Here is a 20,047-nt window from a genome sequence, read left to right on the forward strand (position 1 = left end):
ACCCTTGTTTTCAAATCCCTCCACGGCCTCACCGTTCCCTATCTATGTAATCACCTCCAGTGTAGCAACTCTCCCAGACAAAGTGCTGGAAAATCTCAGCAGTTCTGACAGTATCTATGGAGAGAGAACAGAGCCATCATTTCGAGTCTGGATGACCCTTTGTCAGAGCCCTCTGAGATCCAACAGCCTTGTACATGTCTGATTGTAATTGTCCCATCATTGGATAGATACTTTCTGCTGCTCCAATTCTAAGCTATTCTCTCCGTAAATTTTCCCACCACTCTTGCTTCAAGAGCCCTCAAATTCTTGACCAAACTTTTGCTATTGGCCCTAATATCACTTGAAGTCATTTGGTGTCTACTTTTGCTTTTTGTAAAGCTCCTGTAACAAACTTTGAGACAATTTATGTTAAACACATCACATTAATACACATTGTGGTTTCCCCCAGCAGGGTGGCACAGTGGTTAGCACTGCTGCCTTGCAGCACCAGGGACCCGGGTTCAATTCCGGCCTCAAGTCACTGTTGGTATGGAGTTTGCACATTTTCCTCCTGTCTTTGTGGATTTCTCTGATTTCCTCCCTTGGTCCAAAGATGTGCTGGTTAGTTGAATTGGCCATGCTACTAAATTCCCCCTTAGTGTCCAAAGATGGATTAGTTTTAGTAACTGTGTGGGGCTGTGGGAATAGGGTGGTGGGTGGGCCTGGGTAAGATACTCTGTCAGAGAGGTGGTGCAGACTTGATGGGCCAAATGGCCTCTTCTGCACTGTAGAGATTTTATGATTCTAATTTGCTGATGCTATCTCCCAGTTAAGCAGAACTGATGTTGTCCTAATAAGTTCCGACCTTCTTGGAACATGGTCATATTGTGGAATGATTTGCTCATTCTGTTTTAATCAGGGCACATTCTTTATCCTTCTCAGATAGTGTGTCTGGGATGGCCCGCATTATAGAGATGTGCTCAAGGTGCATGGGGAAAAGTTTAGAGGAGATGTGCAAGGCAAGTTTTTTTACACAGAGGATGGTGAATGTCTGGAGGTACAATAGTGGCATTCTCCCACCTTCTTCCATCGGGAAAAAGATACAAAAATCTTCTTCCCTGCTGCCGTCAGACTTTTGAATGGACTTAGCACACATTAAGCTGATCTTTCTCTACACCCCAGCTATAAATGTAACACTACATTCTGCACTCTCTCAGTCACTTGCAGCAAGTTAGGTACTCGTTAGGAATCTGGGAGACATCTTACATCCAGCTCCCTTGACTACTCCTCCTTTTCAAACTGCAACAGTTTGCTGTGTAGCTAATGATGGATACAATTATTTTTGTTCCTCCTTTTCGTGTTGCACTGTTTTCCTCACAACATATTAAATTCTTAATAACTCTTGACAGGGAGTAGGATTGCTGTAAACATGTACAAGTATTGCATCTTTTTTTAATTTTGATTTATTATTGTCACATGTATTAGTATACAGTGAAAACTATTATTTCTTGCTGCTGTACAGACAAAACATATTGGTCATAGAGAAGGAGAGAGTGCAGAATGTAGTGTTACATTTATGGCTGGGGTGTAGAGAAAGATCAGCTTAATGTGTGCTAAGTCCATTCAAAAGTCTGGCGGCAGCAGGGAAGAAGATTTTTGTATCTTTTTCCCGACGGAAGAAGGTGGGCGAATGCCTGGGGTGTTTATGGTTCTTGATTACGCTGGCTGCTTTTCCGAGGCAGCAGGAAGTGTAGATGGAGTCAATGGATGAGAGTTTAGCTTGCGTGATGGATTGGGCTACATTCACGAACTTTTGTAATTTCTTGCAGTCTTGGGCAGAGCAGAAGCCATACCAAGCTGTGATACAACCAGAAATAATGCTTTCTATGGTGCATCTGTAAAAGTTGGTGAGAGTCATAGTTGACATGCCAAATTTCCTTAGTCTTCTGAGAAAGTAGAGGCGTTGGTAGGCTTTCTTAATGATAGTGTTGGCATGGGGGAACCGGAACAGGTTGTTTGTGATCTGGGCATCTAAAAACTTGAAGCTCTCGATCATTTCTACTTTGTCCCCATTGATGGAGACAGGGGCATGTTCTCCACAATGCTTCCTGAAGTCGATGACTATCTTCTTTGTTTTGTTGACATTGAGAGAGAGATTATTGTTGCTGCACCAGTTCACCAGATTCTCTATTTCATTCCTGTACTCTGTCTCGATATTGTTTGAGGTCCGACCCACTAAGGTGGTGTCATCAGCAAACGTGAAAATTGAGTTGGAGGGGAATTTGGCCACAGAAAAGACAAAAGAATGGGGAACAATACCATGGCAATGGCAATACCCCAACAAATCATAGTTGACTAGCCCGCTAATCAGCACCCTTTTCTGATGCAGCCTAAATTGTTGGTCCCTTTGAAATTTTGTGTTCTGATGAGTGCTAGTCAACAAACTTCAATAACATGCCTCTTTTTTTTGAGAAATACTCAAGTTTTGTATTACCAAGGAATGGGATTGTACGTTATTGAAATTTTAAACTGGTTATAAGTTTGCATACTACCTGAAATTATTATATTATCAGTTTTGCATCTCCAAGGATGGGATAACTAATAATAAGCACCAACCTGACCAGTCCATTATTTGAAATAAGAAGTGACAGCGGAAATTTAAGTTTATAATTCCTAAGTTGTGCATCTAGAATCACAGAATCCTACAGTGCAGAAGAAGGTCATTCAGCCCTTCAAGTCTGCACTGACCACAGTCCCTCCCAGGCCCTTATCCCCGTAACCCCATGCATTTACCCTAGCTAGTCTCCCTGACACTAGGGTCAATTTATCATGGCTAATCCATCTAACTTGCACATCTTTGAAGGGTGAAAGGAAACTGGAGCACCCAGATGAAATCCACGGAATCACGGGGAGAGCATGCAGAGTCTGCACAGTGACCCAAGCCAGGAATCGAATCCAGGAACTTGGCGCTGTGAGGCAGCAGTGCTAACCACTGTGCCACCATGCCAGTCCTTGTGCTACAGTGCTGTCTTTTTTCCTAACCTTTCCCCCTGGGGAATTTTGGGCTGGCAGGTCAGCAAAGCAAGGTTAGAGATACACTTTGTCCCGTCTTAGTCTCTCTCTTACATTGCCTCAGGGTTTCTGGGGTTTCTCAGCATTCTCCAGTTCAGTAGAGATATTGAGATATGCACTGAGGAGAGGGACAACTGCGCAAAGGAAAGAATTACTGGAAAAATGAATGATTAAAAGTACAAAAGAGAAATTGGAGATTCAGGTGTCGTGATTGGAAATATCTTCTATATCTTGGCCTGCAGTTAAACTTTAATGGACCCCGAGCTGTTTGCCTTGTATTGGCAATACATTCAGTATTTAATGGTATAGTATTCAACATGTGCAGTAACATTCTCATCCTATGACCCAAACTTATGCATTTTTTTTTCAAAAGTTTATTTATTAGTGTCACAAGTAGGTTTACTTTAATGCTGCAATGAAGTTAATGTGAAAATCCCCTAGTCGCCACACTCTGGCACCTGTTCGGGTACACTGAGGGAGAATTTAGCACAGCCAACGTGCCTAACCAGCACATTTTTTAAGACTGTGGGAGGAAGCCGGAGCACCTGGAGTAAACCCACACAGACATGGTGAGAATGTGCAGACTCGACACAGTGACCCAAGCCTGGAATCAGTCCCAGGTCTGTGGCACTGTGAGGCAACAGTGCTAACCACTGTGTGGATGCCTCTGCCACAGTGGAAGCGCTACAGACTACAGCAAGTCCATCTCAGGTGGTCGTCAGTCCATAGCAACGAAATCCTCTGTCCCAAGATGCTCACAGCAGGCAGACATCACATGACCTCCTGGAACTCAAGTAGCACCAAGAAAGAGAATGGGTTTGCACATCTGGCCCAAAGGGGAAGCCTACAGCTAGAAGGCAGGAGACACAGGCAGGTACTATGGAAGTGGCTTTCACTGCATGTTTTGAAAGGGAACTTGATCAATGCATGAAGAGAAGGGTGTACTGATGATTGACGGAAGTAGTCTAGTGGCCAGAGGTTAAATTGGTTTCCTGTATGAAAGTAGCATCAATGTTTCTTGAAAAGAATTTCCAAGATGCCCCTCAACTTTTTTTCTCATGTGTAGGACATGTGTCATTGGCTGGTCAGTATTGATTGCCCATCCCTAGTTGCCCTTGAGAAGGTGGTGGTGAGCTGCCTTGTTAGGGAGTTCCAGAATTTTGACCCCACAATTTCAAAAGAATGGTGATATATTTCAAAGTCAAGATGATGAGTGGCTTGGAGGGGAAACTAATCCCTCTCCTGCCCTTGGTGTATCATCTTCCCCAGAACTCTCAATGGCAGGCATTGCTGCCTCGCAGCACCAGTGATCCGGATTAAATTCCAGCCTTGGGTTACTGTCTGTATGGAGTCTGCACGTTCTCCCAGTGTCTGTGTGGGTTTCCTTCCACAGTCCAAAAATGTGTAGGTTAAGTCAATTGGCCACGCTGAATTGCCTCTTAGTGCCCCAAGATGTGTAGATTAGATGGATTAGACATGGTAAACTCAAATGATCTGGGAAATAAAGTTCCCATGAATATTGGGAAAGTTGTCACAGGCCCTTCAAATACACTCATTTCTGTCAGCTGTAGTGCACCTGTCTGTTTAAATGGGCATTACGTGTAACCTCCTTTCAGATCTTTGCAATACCCTCTTGTCCAGTTCTTGCCTCTTATGCGTCCCCAATTTTCAGCACTCCACCAATGGCTACCCCACACTCTGTTGCATAGACCCCAAAGCTCTGGCATTTCCTACCTAAACCTCTCCTCTACACATTTCTTAAAACCACTCTCTCCAACCAACATTTTGGCAATCTATCCCAATCTCTCTTTAGGTGAGTTGGTGTTGTATTGCTTGGAGCAAAGTGTTCCTATGAAGTGCAATTAGATGTTAAAAGGTGCTACCGAAATGCAAGTTTTTGTTGTTGGTAACAATGGATACAAGGGCATCATCAGATCATTATAACGCAATTTAAACATGTATGATAGTAGGGTCAGTGCTTCAGTTGTCTGATAGAAATTAGTTGGATAATATCCAAAGATTTGATGAAATGGAATCCTACCCCATTTCCCACTTCAATAAAACCTAAATGACAATCATTTCAACTTGATCCAAACATTGGCCTGACTGTTTGTTTCTGTAACAAACTTATCTTTGACTCTCCTGTTGCATTCCTCATTCACTTTGGGGCCAGTCTGACTTAACCTTGTGTAGTGATTGACCCTTTAAAGATCAATCTGCAGACCCAGGGGACCAATCATGGAGCAGGGTGGGGGATTACCCCAGTGAGCACAGGCCCCAGAGTCCTCTTGGGAGCTAGCCTCTGTATGCTTTTAACCTGGAAATAAACAAGATGTGTTTTCCTTAATTGGTGAATGAGCATTTTTACATCTTGTGAAGTGTTCAACTCAGGTGATATTGTAAACATTGATGAGTTCTTTCAAACTGAAAACACCTATGAAAACATCAGATGGAAATCACAGAATCCCTACAGTAGAGAAGGATGCCATTCGGCCCATCAAATCTGTACTGACCACAATTCTACCCAAGCCATAACAGACATTTACCATCCAAATCCCCCTGCCAACTTTAGCATGGCCAATCAACCTAATCTGCACATCTTTGGACTATGGGAGAAAACCGGAGGGAACGGACAAACTCCACACAGTCAGTGATCCAAGCTGGGAATTGAACCGGGTCTTTGGAGCTCTGAGACAGCGGTGCTAACCATTGTGGCATCGTGCTGCCCTATGATCAAATGAAATCATTGAACTGTTTTATTGTATGGAATTCATAAACTGCAAGGAGAGATAAATTTAGACAGTCAAGGGATGATTTGATTGCACCCATTAATATTTCAAACTTCAAAGAGGATAGAGAAATAATTTCTTCTGATTGCAAGTCTACAGGGACATCACTCCAAGAGTTAGAGTCAGCCTTTAAGGGTGAAATTAGGAAGTACTTATTCATGCAAAGTGTGGTAGAAGTTTAGAACTCTTTTCCAAAAGGCAGTTGACACTAGATGCGTTGTTAATTTTAGTTGGAAATCAATAGACATTTGTTAACCAAAGGTATTAGGTATATGGGGAAAAGGGAGGGCATGTGGAGTTAGGTCACAGATCAACAATGATTGGAGGAACAGGCCAGAAGGACTAAGTGACCTCCACCCAATCCTATGAATAGTGCAAAGATACTTGGGGTTAAAATTCTTCATCCATTCCACAGGACTCCTGCTGTAGTTTTGTAAAGAGGCCACTAGGATGTTCACAATTTCCATGTGACCCCAATACACAGTCTCAATTTCACAGTTGGAGGTTCTGTATGCCTCTTATAAGATTCATAGAGGGATATGGTTGATGGGATGGGGGTAGGATTTCCCCATGTGTTAATTCTCACAACCTAGCTCAGCATTGCTGATGGTAGGCCCAGTGTCTCACATCTGTACTTTGCCCCAAACATCAGGAAATTAGGGTAGAGAAAAAGAACTCAAATGTATGCAGGGATAAACTAATACATTTTTCCCTTATATTTGTATCGGCAAAGATTATAGATCGTTAGTTGGTTTTCAGAGTATGCAAGCTTGTATTGTTAGAAACAGTGCACATAAGGTTAAGAAGGCTCATTCCTGGGATTAAGGGCTTGTTTTATGAAAAACTTCGAGTAGGTTAGAGCCCATACCTATTGGAATTTAGAAGAATAAGAGGCGATTTTATTGAAACACACAATGACCCGAAGGGACTTGACAGGGAAGAACGATAGAATCCCGACAGGAGGCAGTCCCTCAAGTTGACAACGCCCACAATCCCACCCAGGCCCTATTCCCATAATCCCAGATATTTAGCCTAGCTAGTCCCCCTGACACTAGGGGCAATTTAGCATTGCCAATTAACCTAACCTGCACATCTTTGGACAGTGGGAGGAAACCAGAGCACCCAGAGGAAAAGCACACAGACATGTGGAGAAGATGCAATCTCCAGTTACTGAAGGTCGGATCACTGGCACTTTAAGACAGCAATGCTAAACACTCTGCTGCCCTCCACAATGTGGAGTTTTCACTCATTTGTGGGGGGGGGGGGGGGGGAGGAATACTAGAACTAAGTAACTCAGCTTAAAGAATAAAGGGTCTCTCTTAAGACTGAGACAAGGTTTTGCTCAGAGGATTGTTATTCTTTGGAATTTTCTCTGGACCTATTTTTGATAGATAAGAGAGTTGAGGGTTATGGGAGGGTGGTGGGGATGGTCAGACAGGAAAGTGGAGTTGAGACCAGAACCAGATTAACCATGATCACCTGGAAAGGCAGAGCCAGCTCAAAGGGCTGAATTGTCTCCCTGTTGCAACACCTTCATATCAACGTACAAATTAAATGCATTACAATTGGGCAACGATGAGTGTAGATGGAACACTAAGATAAAAGCAAAAGTGTACTTGCAAAACAGTAAGCCAACTACAATAATATGTAACCAGAAAATGCAAAAGATCAGTGCAGTTCTGTGGACCATTTACTGGTACACGTGAAAATGAATGAAAGGTGGAAAAACATGAAGATCTTGTTAACATTTATTGTCTATATTCTTCCAAGATGATACGCATAATAAATGTCCAAAGGTATTACCCTTTAACATTAATCAACAGTCTCATCATTGAAAAAGGTGTCATATTTAAGAGGTCAAATTTCACCGACTGAAGTAACTTAACTTTTTCTTTTTATAAAACAAGATGAACACCCGCAGGAGTACATAGTGTAAGAAAAAGACAAATGGTCATTGTCTAATGTTACGGTCCACTAATGGCATCAATGAACATATACACTCAATGCCTATGTTTATATATATATATATAAAAAAAATCTTCTTACACCTCATTAATCTTTTTGTAAAGATCTCTCTCACATCCATCGCACCTCAAGGCTGACGGGCAATGTAGAATGGAAATGAGACGAGGCATACTCCTGAAATTTCGAGAGTATATGGATTACAAAAGACAAGTACACTGAATACAAGGTGACTTAACTGATTCACTACCATTCAACATCATCTGTGCAGCATTGTTGCTCCCAGAACAGACCAAAGGGCGTCAACCGTGGAAATACTATCCATAACCTGGGATGCAGACAGCTGTAACCAAGATAGATGAGGGTACTATAGAGTGAATGAGCCAATGACACTTGGCATAATGAACCTGCCAATTGCACTTGCCAGATACCTTAATACTTTCATTAAAGTGAAATTGATTTTTAAGCAGCAGCTTAAAAACTGCATGTCGAAAAGCAGCTTTGCTATGGACTTGAAAAGAAAAAAATCTGTTGTTTGCAAATCATGTTTTTTTTTGTAGGTTGCAATAAAGTCTTTATTGGTCACTTAACTGTTCAAACCATTTCCCCAATTTAAAAAAATGAGCATAACTTAAAAGTGGAAACTGTTAAATTCAGAATCCCTCCAAATCAACTTTGGAATCCTGAAAAAATAAGTACAAAATAATCAATGCAATTGTTACTGAAGCCAGAGTTACAACAGATTGATAATTAAAAACTATTTACTGTTATGCAAAAATAGACCCTTACATTAGACAGAATTTCTACTATTAAAAAAGGTATATTTAACTTAATTCAAACCTTTCTCCAAATATTTTCACACAATTGTACATGGGTCTGAATAGTGATATGTTGCACTAACATACTTGATATCAGAGTACAGCATATTATCTTTCTGGAATCGCAAGATCATGGGCAGACACATCGATTAACGAAACTAGGCAGTGTGGCCGTTGAGTGACTCGTCTATTGGCTCAAGTCGATGAATTAGTTCTCAACTAAGCCAGCATAAAACAAACATTGGTTCCCCCTTCAACTGCATTTATATATCATGAAATAGACAACATTTGCAGTATATTATACAGCAGCCAACGCTAGAACATCCCAACATTCATAATCATCAGTTCTTGCTCTCAAACTGCGCTCATGCGTAACGGTCACAAGTTTGAAGCGGTGCCCAAAATGCCCATCAACATTGTCCTTCAGTTGCCTGTGTCAGTTCGTCAACTTAGTCAACTAGTTTTCAATTTGATTCGCAGATTTGGAGGTAGGCCAATGTACATTTTTGTCCCCCACCCCCAAAAACAGTCACCACTCAGCCACTCCAAAAGTGAACAGGTTATAATGAAGAATCTACCAATCCATCTGCACGGTCCTGATAACAACTAACACTGATGCCTGACTAACCAGTCACCAGTTTCCACACTGATTCCACCAATCCCTCAGGCACCGAGGAAGGCAGAAAACTGAGCACAATTATTGTATCAACCATTCCGTGGGATTGCAGTGAATATTACAGCTCATCTTCTCACTGTACTCATATTTTGATATCGGGGTCAAGTGGTTGTTCTAACTGGAACTAAAATAAGCATAATCTGTTCAATTTCCAATCTGTGGAAGTTAAGGGGAAATCACCAAGAAATTCTTCAAAACCAAAACAAGCAACTACTGTTTACAGTAATCCAAAAGATCATCTCCTTCAGAATTCTCAAGAAATTTAAATCACACAAGAGTCCTTAGCTTTTTTTATTAAAACATTATTAAGGTGCTATATAACCACATCAGTTTGGATCAGCGTGTAAAATGTGGCTGTCCTGTAGCAACTGAGAGTGAGACGAGAGAGAGAAAGAGCGAGAGTGAAAGGTAAGGGCTGAGTGAGAGGAAGACAAGTGGGAGAAAGAGACAGGCAAGGGGTGGGGGAGGAAGGGGAAGGGTAATAGTGGGAAGGAGTGGGGGGGGGGGAAATAGAAGAACGCGTATGTGAGAGAGAGAGAGAGAGAGAGAGAGAGAAAAAAGGGACAGTAGAGCTAAGAGAATGGCAAAGTGTGATAGGGAGGGGAAGAGAAAGGCAAGGAGAGGGAGAGATGGAGAGAGAAAGACAAAGGGGGAGAAAGCCAAAAAAGGCAAGCAGAGAGATTCTGACACTTGCTTGAGATGTGCAGTATTTTAACAAGACAAATGGGTTTAATTAGTTTGGTCCTTGTGCAATCTTGCAATATGTAGAGATGAGGGAGAGCATCCAATCCATTCAGACAAAACACCATCTTTGAAGATCAGATTCTTGGCTGGAAGTGGAACTCCTACATCAGCGGACGATGATTGAGTAAATAAAGTTGCAATACTGCTATCCGAGTTGCCAGTTTCCTGAACACAAGAGAATAGTAGTTATTAGAAGCAAGCTTTGTTTAAAAAAAAGTTTTCCAGCAACATATCAATTATAGTCAATGTTTCCTTATCCATCACGCCTGTTATTTTCTTAATATTCTAACTTGTTTCAGGGGTTGGTACCTGATCGACACCAATATTTACTCTAATGCACGGCCAGCAACACCAACACACAGCATCAACTTCTATTTACACAGTGGCTTTAATAAGAGAGCATTATAAAACAACCTGGAGATCTTTTCTTTAGAAAAGAGAAGGCTGAGGAATGACCTGAAAGAGATTTTTAAAAATCACAAAGACCTTCAAGGAGGTAGACAAAGAGATATTTTCACTTATAGAGGAAGCCGAAACTAAGAGGTATAGATGTAAAATAGTGACCAATAAATCCAGTAGAGAATTCAGGAGAAATTTCTTCACCCCAAAAGTGGTGTGAATATGGAACTTACACTGTCTACACTTCCCGCTTCCTTGAGAAAAGCAGTCAGCATAATCACGGACCCTACACACCCCAGGCATTCTCTCTTCCACCTTCTTCCATCAGGAAAAAGATACAAAAGTATGAGACTCAAGAACAGCTTCTTCCCTGCTGCCATCAGGCTTTTGAATGCCTACCTCATAATAAATTGATCTTTCTCTACACCCTATGACTGTAACACTACATTTTGTACCTTCTTTCCTTCTCTATGTACGGAATGCTTTGTCTGGATAGCGTGCAAGAAAATATTTTTTACTCTAACAATAATAAATCAAATCACAAGAAATGGTTATGGCAAATAACATATTTGCATTTTAGGTTAAGTTGGCGAAGTACATGAGGGATAAAGGAATGGAGAGATATGCTGAGAGGAGCATAAACACCAACAAGTGGGCTGAATAGTAACACAAAAACTAAAACAAGTAGGACAAAGTATGATGGATTTTGTAGATATTGAGGTGAGGAACATTCAGGCTGGACAATGGAACTCAACTTAATTTCGGGTATCCGGTGGCTCACTCCCAGACCAGTTCATACCATTTAGATACCGAATAAAGTTCCCGCTACTCTAATTCAATATATCCCAACCCCAATTTCCCACAGTCATTCTTTAACATTTTACCACTTTAGTACCAATTATGATTCAGTTTGCACCAATAAAGGAAGTAAGAAGCTGCATTTAAACAAGTGATTTAAGACAGTTGAAGTCAACAGGTTAGATTTTCATCCTGAATTTGAGTCCTGAAGGGGTAGTCCTTATCCCTCTTACCTTATCCCAATAATATGTTTAAAATCAATTTCATCTTTACACAACATTGAAGTGTTTTGGGTAGTTTCTACCTGGAATGACTGTACAAAGCTGAGGACTTGCAGAGATAGTTTCCTACTGGAATGCAAAAGTTTCTGAAGGCTGTGGAGAGAACAGAACACAATGGATTTAATACTCTGCAACACACTGACCACCCAATTGCACAGGAAGATTAACATGGAAGGAAATGCAATAGTGCAATGCTGTGTTTACAGTGACCAAGGAGCCAAACAAATTCAGAGCATTTTGAAATGTTTTTCTGGGATGTGATCATTATAAATGCTTCAGACAGGTTTCTACCAATGCGCAGACTAAAACAATACAGTAAAATATCACAAGTAGTTATTAACGGGGGCAGTACAGTGGTTAGCATTGCTACCTCACAGTGCAGGGACCTGGGTTCAATTTCTGGCTCGGGTCAGTGTGTACAGTTTGCAAGTTCTCCCTGTGTCTGCGTGGATTTCCTCCAGGTGCTCCAGTTTCCTCCCACAGTCCAAAGACGTGCTGGTTAGCTGCATTAGCCATGCTAAATTCTCCCTCAGTGTACCTGAACAGGCGCTGGAGTGTGGTGTGGTGACTAGGGCATTTTCATAGTAACTTTATTGCAATGTGAATGTAAGCCTATTTGTGACTAATAAATAAACTTCAAAAAACAATATTACAAATAGTTAAAATACTAAAATAATACCACACATCTTTAGTTACCAAAACAATATTGCAAAATATTGCAAATAGTTCACTAAACCAAGACCACAAATAATTAAAGTTAACGAAAACTAAAAGGCGGCACAGAGGCTACTATCTCAGTGCCAGGGACCCGAGTTGGATTCCGGCCTTGGATGACAGCCACATGTGGAGTTTGCATGTTCTCCCTGTGTCTGCATGGGCTTCCTCCCACAGTCCAAAGGTGTGCAGGTGAGATAGATTGGACACTGTAAATGCGCGGAGTTACGGTGGAGGTAAGGGCCTGGATGGGATGCTCTTTCAGGGAGCCAGTGTAGACTCGATGGGCCGGATGGGCTCTTTCTGCAAGGGTTCGATGGTTCTAATACATTATTACAAAGAGTTATCTGTTAAAATAATACCACAAATTGTCAATCACTAAAAATAATACCGCAAATGGTTAACTTGCACAGGCCCAAAAGCTGGCATCTCCCATGATTTGCTTTTCAACAGTTTTAGTTGCTCTCAATTGGCAGTGAATTTCATTCCTCCTCACCTTGAATTTGCAGGTTCTCCTCTTCCCTTTACCCCTGTCCACACTCCTCTGCCTCTACCAAACTTTTTTCAGGGCTAAAATGCCCAAAAGCAGATACTAAGTCATTTTGTTTAGAACTGGTTCAGTGGAAGACTGAGACCATTGCAGGTCAACAGGAACCTGGCTGGCTTCTGGTTTTAGGGTAGAGGGTGTTGTGTAACATTGATGAAACAAGGCCCAATTTGCATTTAACTTTAGTTAAAGGCAGTGAGTGCACTATCAAAGTCAATGCAGAGTGGGGAATTCAACCTCTAAAGTTCCAGCTCCATTGCTGACTTCAGTATCTTTCTAGCGCGGGAGGACAGAATTGATCCACTTGGTCATATCGGGTGGAGAGAAGATTAGTCAATTGTTTTATTTATATAAGTTATCTTGTTTCGTATTGTACACAAGAGTTTAAGAAAGGCAGCAAAATACACAATCAATGGAATCACTGTTCAAAAATCTGATGAAAATCTGCCACAGTTAAGGCAGCACAGAAGTTATTCAATGTGACGGCACTATCCTTGTTTACTGCAGGCATTAATCGGGAGAACAAATGTATGAACATTACCAATTTAAAGTGGTCAAGAGTATACATGGCTGACAAGAAGCCCATTGTGTGTATTTAAAAAAATGGTTCTGAATTGTGTGCCATTTTGATTGAGTAACATGGTGGCACAGTGGTTAGCACTGCTGCCTCACAGCACCAGCAATCCAGATTCGGTTCCAGGCTTGGATCACTGTCTGAAGAGTTTGCACGTTCTCCCCATGTCTGTGTGGGTTTCCTCCAGGTGCTCCAGTTTCCTCCCACAATCCAAAGATGTGGGGGTTATGTTGATTGGCCATGCTAAATTGCCCCTTGTCAGGGAGATTAGCAGGGTAAATGTTGGATTACAGGGATAGAGCTTGGGTTGGATTATTGTTGGTGCAATAATTGATCATCAATGGGCCGAATGGCCTCCTTCTGCCCTATAGGGATTCTATGATTCTATTCTACGAAACTGTTTCCATTGGCAGGGGATCTGTAACGAGGATACTCATTTAAAATTGATAAGAATCAGGCGAGAGAGATTTCTCTAACAACTCAGTACTCCAGTGTCAATTTTAATTTTGTGCTCAGGCCCTAGAGCAGTAATTGAAGCCAGCACATTCCAAGTGCCACCAACTGATACACAGATGATCAGGGAATGCACTGCCTAAAAGGGGTGGGAGAAGTGGAAAGGGAATTGGATCTCAACTTGAGGAGAAAGAAAATTGTAGGGCTATGGAGAAAGAAGGGGGAAGTGGGGCTAATGGGTGGGTCTCTTCAGAAGCCAGTGCAGGCAAGATGGGCCTCTCAGCCCCATCTTTTGCTACATAATTTTATCACCGAACCCTAGTGCAGGAGGCAGCCATTTGGCCCATCAAGCCTGCACCAACCACAATCCCACCCAGACCCTATCCCCCTAACACTACGCATTTACCCTCACTAGTCCCCTTGACAGTATGGCGATGCTAAATTGCCCAATTAACCTAACCTGCACGTCTTTGGACTGTTGTAGGAAACCGGAGCACCCAGAGGAAACCCACACAAATACAAGAAGAACGTGTAGATTCCTGATAGAGTAACCCAAGGCCAGAATTGAACCCAGGTCCCTGTCACTGCGAGGCAGCAGTGCTAACTACTGTGCCACCATAATTTTATGAACCAGCAGCAAGAGCTGTGTATGTGCAAGGAAAACAATACTCATTGTGCAAAGCTTGTGACAAAATTTACCTTTTCTTCCCACATAATTGATGCGTGGCAATTTTCTGACAGACGCTCCTGTTTAGCTCCGATACGAAGAGTGGGATCCCGAAGCACAGCTCCAGAGGAATCCAGTCCTGCTCTGTTATGGAGGCTGGAAAAGTACAGAAAATTTAAAGTCAGCACACTTGAACTTCCTGTTACCTTTTCCCCCCTCATTCTGTGGGTGTCTTGCCCAAGTATGCCAATTTGCTGCGTAGTAGTCCTGACTATAGGCAGCAAGGGCTATTTGACCTGTGGGGCATCACTGCCGACTCATGTACAACCCGCAATGTCTTCAAACATCCCAAGGTGCCTCACAGGAGAGATTAGATAAATTTAACACTCAGCTACTTAGGATATTGGGACAGGTGGTCAAAAGGTGGCATGGTGGTTAGCACTGCTGCTCACATCGTCAGGGGTCCAGGTACAATTCCCAGTTTAGGTCACTGTCTCTGCGGAATTTGCACTCTCTCCCCATTTCTGCATAGGTTTCCTCCGGGTATCCAGTTTCCTCCTACAGTCCAAAGGTGTGCAGGTTAGGTGGATTGGCCATGCTAACTTGCCGCTTAGTGTCAGGGGGACTAACTAGGTAAATGCATGGGGTTATGGGGATGGGACCTAAGTGGTAGTCTGAGACTTGATGGGCTGAATGGCCTCCTTCTGCATTGTAGAGATTCTATGTTTTTAAGGGCATCTTCAAGTTGGAAAAGATGCAGACAGGGAGAGATTTAGGGAAGGAATTTTAAATCATACAGCTGACATGAACAGTGGAGCAATTACAATAGGGGATGTGCAAGAAGCCAGTACTGGAGACATGCAGAAATCACAAAGGGCTGTATGGTTGGAGGACATTACAGGTATATTGAGGGAGACATCAGTCACTTGACAGAAATTAGAGGAGAGCAGTTCATTCTTCTCCACTCTAGCGGAAGAGTCTGGTCCAGAGGTTGGGATCTGCTAGTTCATCACAGACCAGGGATAAGACGCGAGACATTTTGAATCGTACACCTCAAGATAATCACAGGATGCACAGATTCATGGACATGCAGGAAACCCAAATTCATTTTTAAAAAAAACCTTCATGATGTGGGTGTCACCAGCAAGACCCACATTTATTACCCATCTTAGTTACCCTGGAGGAAGTGGCAGTGAGCCACCTCCCTTCAGCTACTGCAGCCCAGATGATGAAGGTACACCGGCAGTGCTGTAAGGTGGGAGTTCCATAAGGTCGGACACAGATAAATGTCCAAGTCAGAATTTGGAGGGAAATCAGGTGGTGTTTCCGTGCCTAGACTGCCCTTGTTCTTAAGAAACATAAGAAATAGGAGCAGGAGTAGGCCATCTAGCCCTTCGAGCCTGCCCCGCCATTCAATAAGATCATGGCTGATCTGTCGTGGCTCAGTTCCACTTTCCCGCCCTCTCCCCATAACCCTTAATCCCCTCTCTTATCAAGAACCCATCAACCCGCTTCTTAAAAATATTTAGCGAGGCAGCCTCCACCACTTCAACGGGCAGAGAATTCCAGAGATTCACCACCCTTTGAGTGAAGAAGTTCCTCCTCAACTCCGTTCTAAACCGCCTCCCCTTTATCTTGAGGCTGTGCCCCCTAGTCCTACTGTCTTTTTTGAGCGGGAAGAGTCTCTCCACCTCTATCCTATCCATCGCATTCATCATCTTATACATCTCAATGAGATCTCCCCTCATTCTTCTAAACTCTAATGAGTACAAGCCTAGTTTATTCAGCCTCTCCTCATAGCTCAATCCCCTCAACTCCGGTATCACCCTAATAAACCTCCTCTGCACTCCCTCCAGGGCCAAAATATCCTTGCGCAGGTGCGGCGCCCAAAACTGCACACAGTACTCCAGCTGCGGCCTCACCAATGCCCTATACAGCTGCAGCAAGACCTCCCTACTTTTATATTCAATCCCCCTCCCCCCTTGTTCTTTCAGGTGAAGAGGTCACAGGTTTGTCAGCTGCTGTATCCTAATTCACAGAATCATAGAAACCCTAAGTGCAGAAGGAGGCCATTCGGCCCATCGAGTCTGTACTGACAATAATCCCACCCCAGGCCCTATCCCCACATTTACCTGACTAATCCCAGAACACCAAGGGGCAATTTAGCATGGGCAATCAACCTGACACACGTCTTTGGACTGTGGAAGGAAACTGGAGCACCTGGAGGAAGCCCACACAGACACAGGGAGAATGTGCAAACTCCACACAGACAGTGACCCAAGCTGGCAATGAAACCGTGGTCCCTGGAGCTGTGAAGCAGCAGTGCTAATCACAGTGCCACTGTGCTGCCCATAAAAGCAAAGTGGAGAATGTGGGCATCAAACTCACTACCTCACATGCGAAGCAAGTGCTCTACCATTTGAGCTAATTCCCCCAAGCTTACGTGCACAGAGTCAACATTACTGCTGAAAAAAATGTGCTGTTGAAACTTTTTGTCTTGTACCCACCAGGACAGATGCGAGAACAGCAAATTTCACAGGTGTACAAGATTGCACCTCCCTTTGAAATTTGGTATTCTTGTGTCTAGAACAAAGAACAACCCAGCACGGGAAACAGGCCCTTCGGCCCAACGAGCCCGTGCCACCGCATCACCCTACACCTATTCTACCCTGCATGTCTACAAATGGAACCCCTAACTTAGCCAGATTCAGGGGAGAATAGTGTCAATTTGGTAAAACCAATCAGCCTAAGAGCACATCTTTGGGGTGTGGGAGGAAACCGGAGCACCCGGAGGAAACCCACGCAACCACAGGGAGAATGCGCAAACTCCCACAGACACAGGCCCAAATCCATGTATCTGCACAGCTAACAGTGCTAGTCACCGAGCTGTTGCGGCGCCCGTCTACCGGTCCGTGTCTGTCCTGATGAGAGCAAACATAAAAGCTCTGACAGCATGTCTCTCCTTCTAGCTATAGTTTCTGTGCTACCATGCATTTAGAATAATTATATTTACACAAGATAAAAGCAAAACACTGCAGATGATGGAATCTGAAACAAAAACAGAAGGTGCTGGAAAATCTCAGCAGGTCCTACAGCACCTGAGGGGTGGGAATAGAGCCAACATTGAGTCTGGATGCCCCTTACCTTCAGCAATTCTTTTGGGCACAGGATCAGCCATGGGCTCATCAGTTACCAATTCAAAGGATTCTGTACTGCCTTGAGCATCAGATCCAGGCGGGGATTCAAATTCTTCTGCAAAATATTTCAAATTACACTGTATTTTTGACAAAAACAATATTTTAGGTGATTTCTACTGAATTTAGCTCCTGAATGGAAACAGAATTGCTAAGCAAATGTCTCTTCAAAAGATTGGAACATGCAGCAATGGAATAGGGCGGAACAGTCTTGAGGTCCCAAAGTAGGATAAGGCAAATCAATATTTTAATATCTAAAAAATCAAATTTAAAAAGGAAAAAATATTTATACAGCGCCTTGCACACATCCTGTCAGGAGATCCTAGAGTGCTTCATAGCCAAGGGTTAAGAACTAGGAAGTGTAGCAGCTAAATTGTACACAGCAAGCTCCCACAAACTACTAACGATAATGACCAGCTAATCTGTTTTGGTGATGTTGGTTGAGGGAGAATTCCCCTCTTTGAGATAATAGCCATGGGTCTTTTACAATCAAAAAGGCAAACAAAGATTTAACATTTCATCTGGAAGATGGCACTTCTTGACGGTGCCTTCAGCACTTCACACAGTTTATTCTTTCACGAACGTGGGCTTCACTGGCAAGGCCAGCATTTGTTACCCATCCCTAACTGCCCTCGAAATGAGTGGCTTGCTCTGTCATTTCACGGAGTATTTTAAGAGTCAACCACATTGCTATGGCTCTGGAGTCAGACGTAGGCCAGGCTGGGTAAAGACTGCAGATTTCTTTCCCTAACGGACATAAGTGAACCAGATGGGTGTTTTTTTTAAAAACAACAATTGCTGACAGTTATCCATTGAGCCATGACAACATTCAAGACAACAGATTTCAATCCCACTAACTTCCCTGACACCAAGGGACAATTTAGCATGGTCAATCCACCTCACCTTCACATCTCGGGACTGTGGGAGGAAACCCACACAAAGGGAGAACGTGCAAATTCCGCACAGACACCCAAGGCTGGAATTGAACCTGGATCCGTGGCAGTGCGAGACAGTAGTGCTAACCACTGTGCTACCCCAAACATTTTGGATTATGGATGACCATAAAGCAACATATGTCTTTAAGGGGAAGCTAAGCACCTGAGGGGGAAAAGGTGCAGATATGATTAGGTGAAGGAAGCGAGGTGGCTCATGCGGAGTTCAAATACAGACACAGTCCATAACATAAAAACAAAACACTGTGGATGCTGGAATCAGAAACAAAACAAATCTCAGTAGGTCTGACAGCATCTGTTGGGAGAGAATAGAGCTAGCGTTGCAAATCAGATTGACCTTCCGGTATAGTCCAATTAGGTCGAATGGCATGTTTCTGGGTGGCATGGTGACACAATGGTTAACACTGCTGCCTCAGCTCCAGGGACCTGGATTCGATTCCCAGCTCAGGTCATTGTGTGTGTGGAGCTTGCACATTCTCCCTGTGTCTGCGTGGGTTTCCTCCAGGTGCTCCAGTTTCCTCCCACAGTCCAAAGATGTGCAGGTTAGGTTGATTGGCTATGCTAAATTACTCCTTAGTGTCCTGCGATGCATAGGTTAGAGAGATTGGCAGGGCAAATATGTGGGATTGCAGGGATAATGCCTGGTTAGGACTGTTGTCAGCACAGGCTCAATGACCAAATGACCTCCTTCTGCACTGTAGGGTTGTATGATTCTCTGCTGCAAATTCTATGAATGGTGGTACTAAGTTCCACATTCACACAAACATTTTATTCATGCGCTATTTTCCAGCGATATGGCAAAACATTTTTAAATGGATTAAAATAGCTCAGTGCATTCTTTGAGTTAGAAGAAGCTGGCGCACAAGTTCATTTCCAATGCAATTTTTGGGTACCTTTCTCATCCAAGTCTTCACTGGGATGTCTTCCACTGGGGCGGTGAACACGAGGGTTCAGCATGTTCACAAACCCACAGAAATGGTCCAGATCCACTTTCGTCCTCAAACTTTTCAAAGCTGGGTGAGCACACATGTTACTCCTGGAGAATTCTGCAGCAAATTCAACATAAAAATTATGGCTTGAAGAGCATCTTAAAACAGAAAGTTGACTGGAGAAGATGAGCTGAAGAGAAAAAAAATTGATCAGGCATATTGCAGGTAATTTCCAGCAATGCACGCTGATCAGAACTGATAATAAGAGGTAAGTACAAACGTTTACCTCCTTTCATCTCTGCTTCATCAAAAGGAAATGGAACGTAAGCAGTTTCTCCATCACCGTGGATACCGTAACCCTGTAAACAATCACATATTAGCCCAGTTTATTAAAATTATACAGTATTAGCAGCACAGCAAACCACTCTCAACGGGAGTTAAACTGAATAACATGAATAACTTGTTATGATTCAACACCTCTGTAAAGTTAAGAGCAAA

At 42.9% G+C, this 20,047-nt stretch overlaps 1 protein-coding gene across 1 annotated transcript in view; it reads right to left on the reverse strand.

Annotated features, from left to right (window-relative positions):
* Positions 1-7,572: 7,572 nt before the first annotated feature.
* fam91a1 (family with sequence similarity 91 member A1) overlaps positions 7,573-20,047 on the reverse strand; it is a 55,996-nt gene continuing 43,521 nt past the window's right edge. Inside the window, exons 19-24 of the mRNA XM_080193928.1 lie at positions 19,836-19,908; positions 19,514-19,666; positions 17,618-17,725; positions 14,506-14,629; positions 11,542-11,611; positions 7,573-10,205 (exon numbers count right to left, since the gene is read on the reverse strand). Of these exons, the coding sequence (XP_080050054.1) occupies positions 10,026-10,205; positions 11,542-11,611; positions 14,506-14,629; positions 17,618-17,725; positions 19,514-19,666; positions 19,836-19,908 (708 nt within the window). The 3' untranslated portion in view covers positions 7,573-10,025. The remainder of the gene's footprint in view (positions 10,206-11,541; positions 11,612-14,505; positions 14,630-17,617; positions 17,726-19,513; positions 19,667-19,835; positions 19,909-20,047) is intronic.

The sequence above is a fragment of the Carcharhinus amblyrhynchos genome, chromosome 8 (assembly GCF_965287045.1).
Source record: "Carcharhinus amblyrhynchos chromosome 8, sCarAmb.v2.hapA, whole genome shotgun sequence".
NCBI lineage: Eukaryota > Metazoa > Chordata > Chondrichthyes > Carcharhiniformes > Carcharhinidae > Carcharhinus > Carcharhinus amblyrhynchos.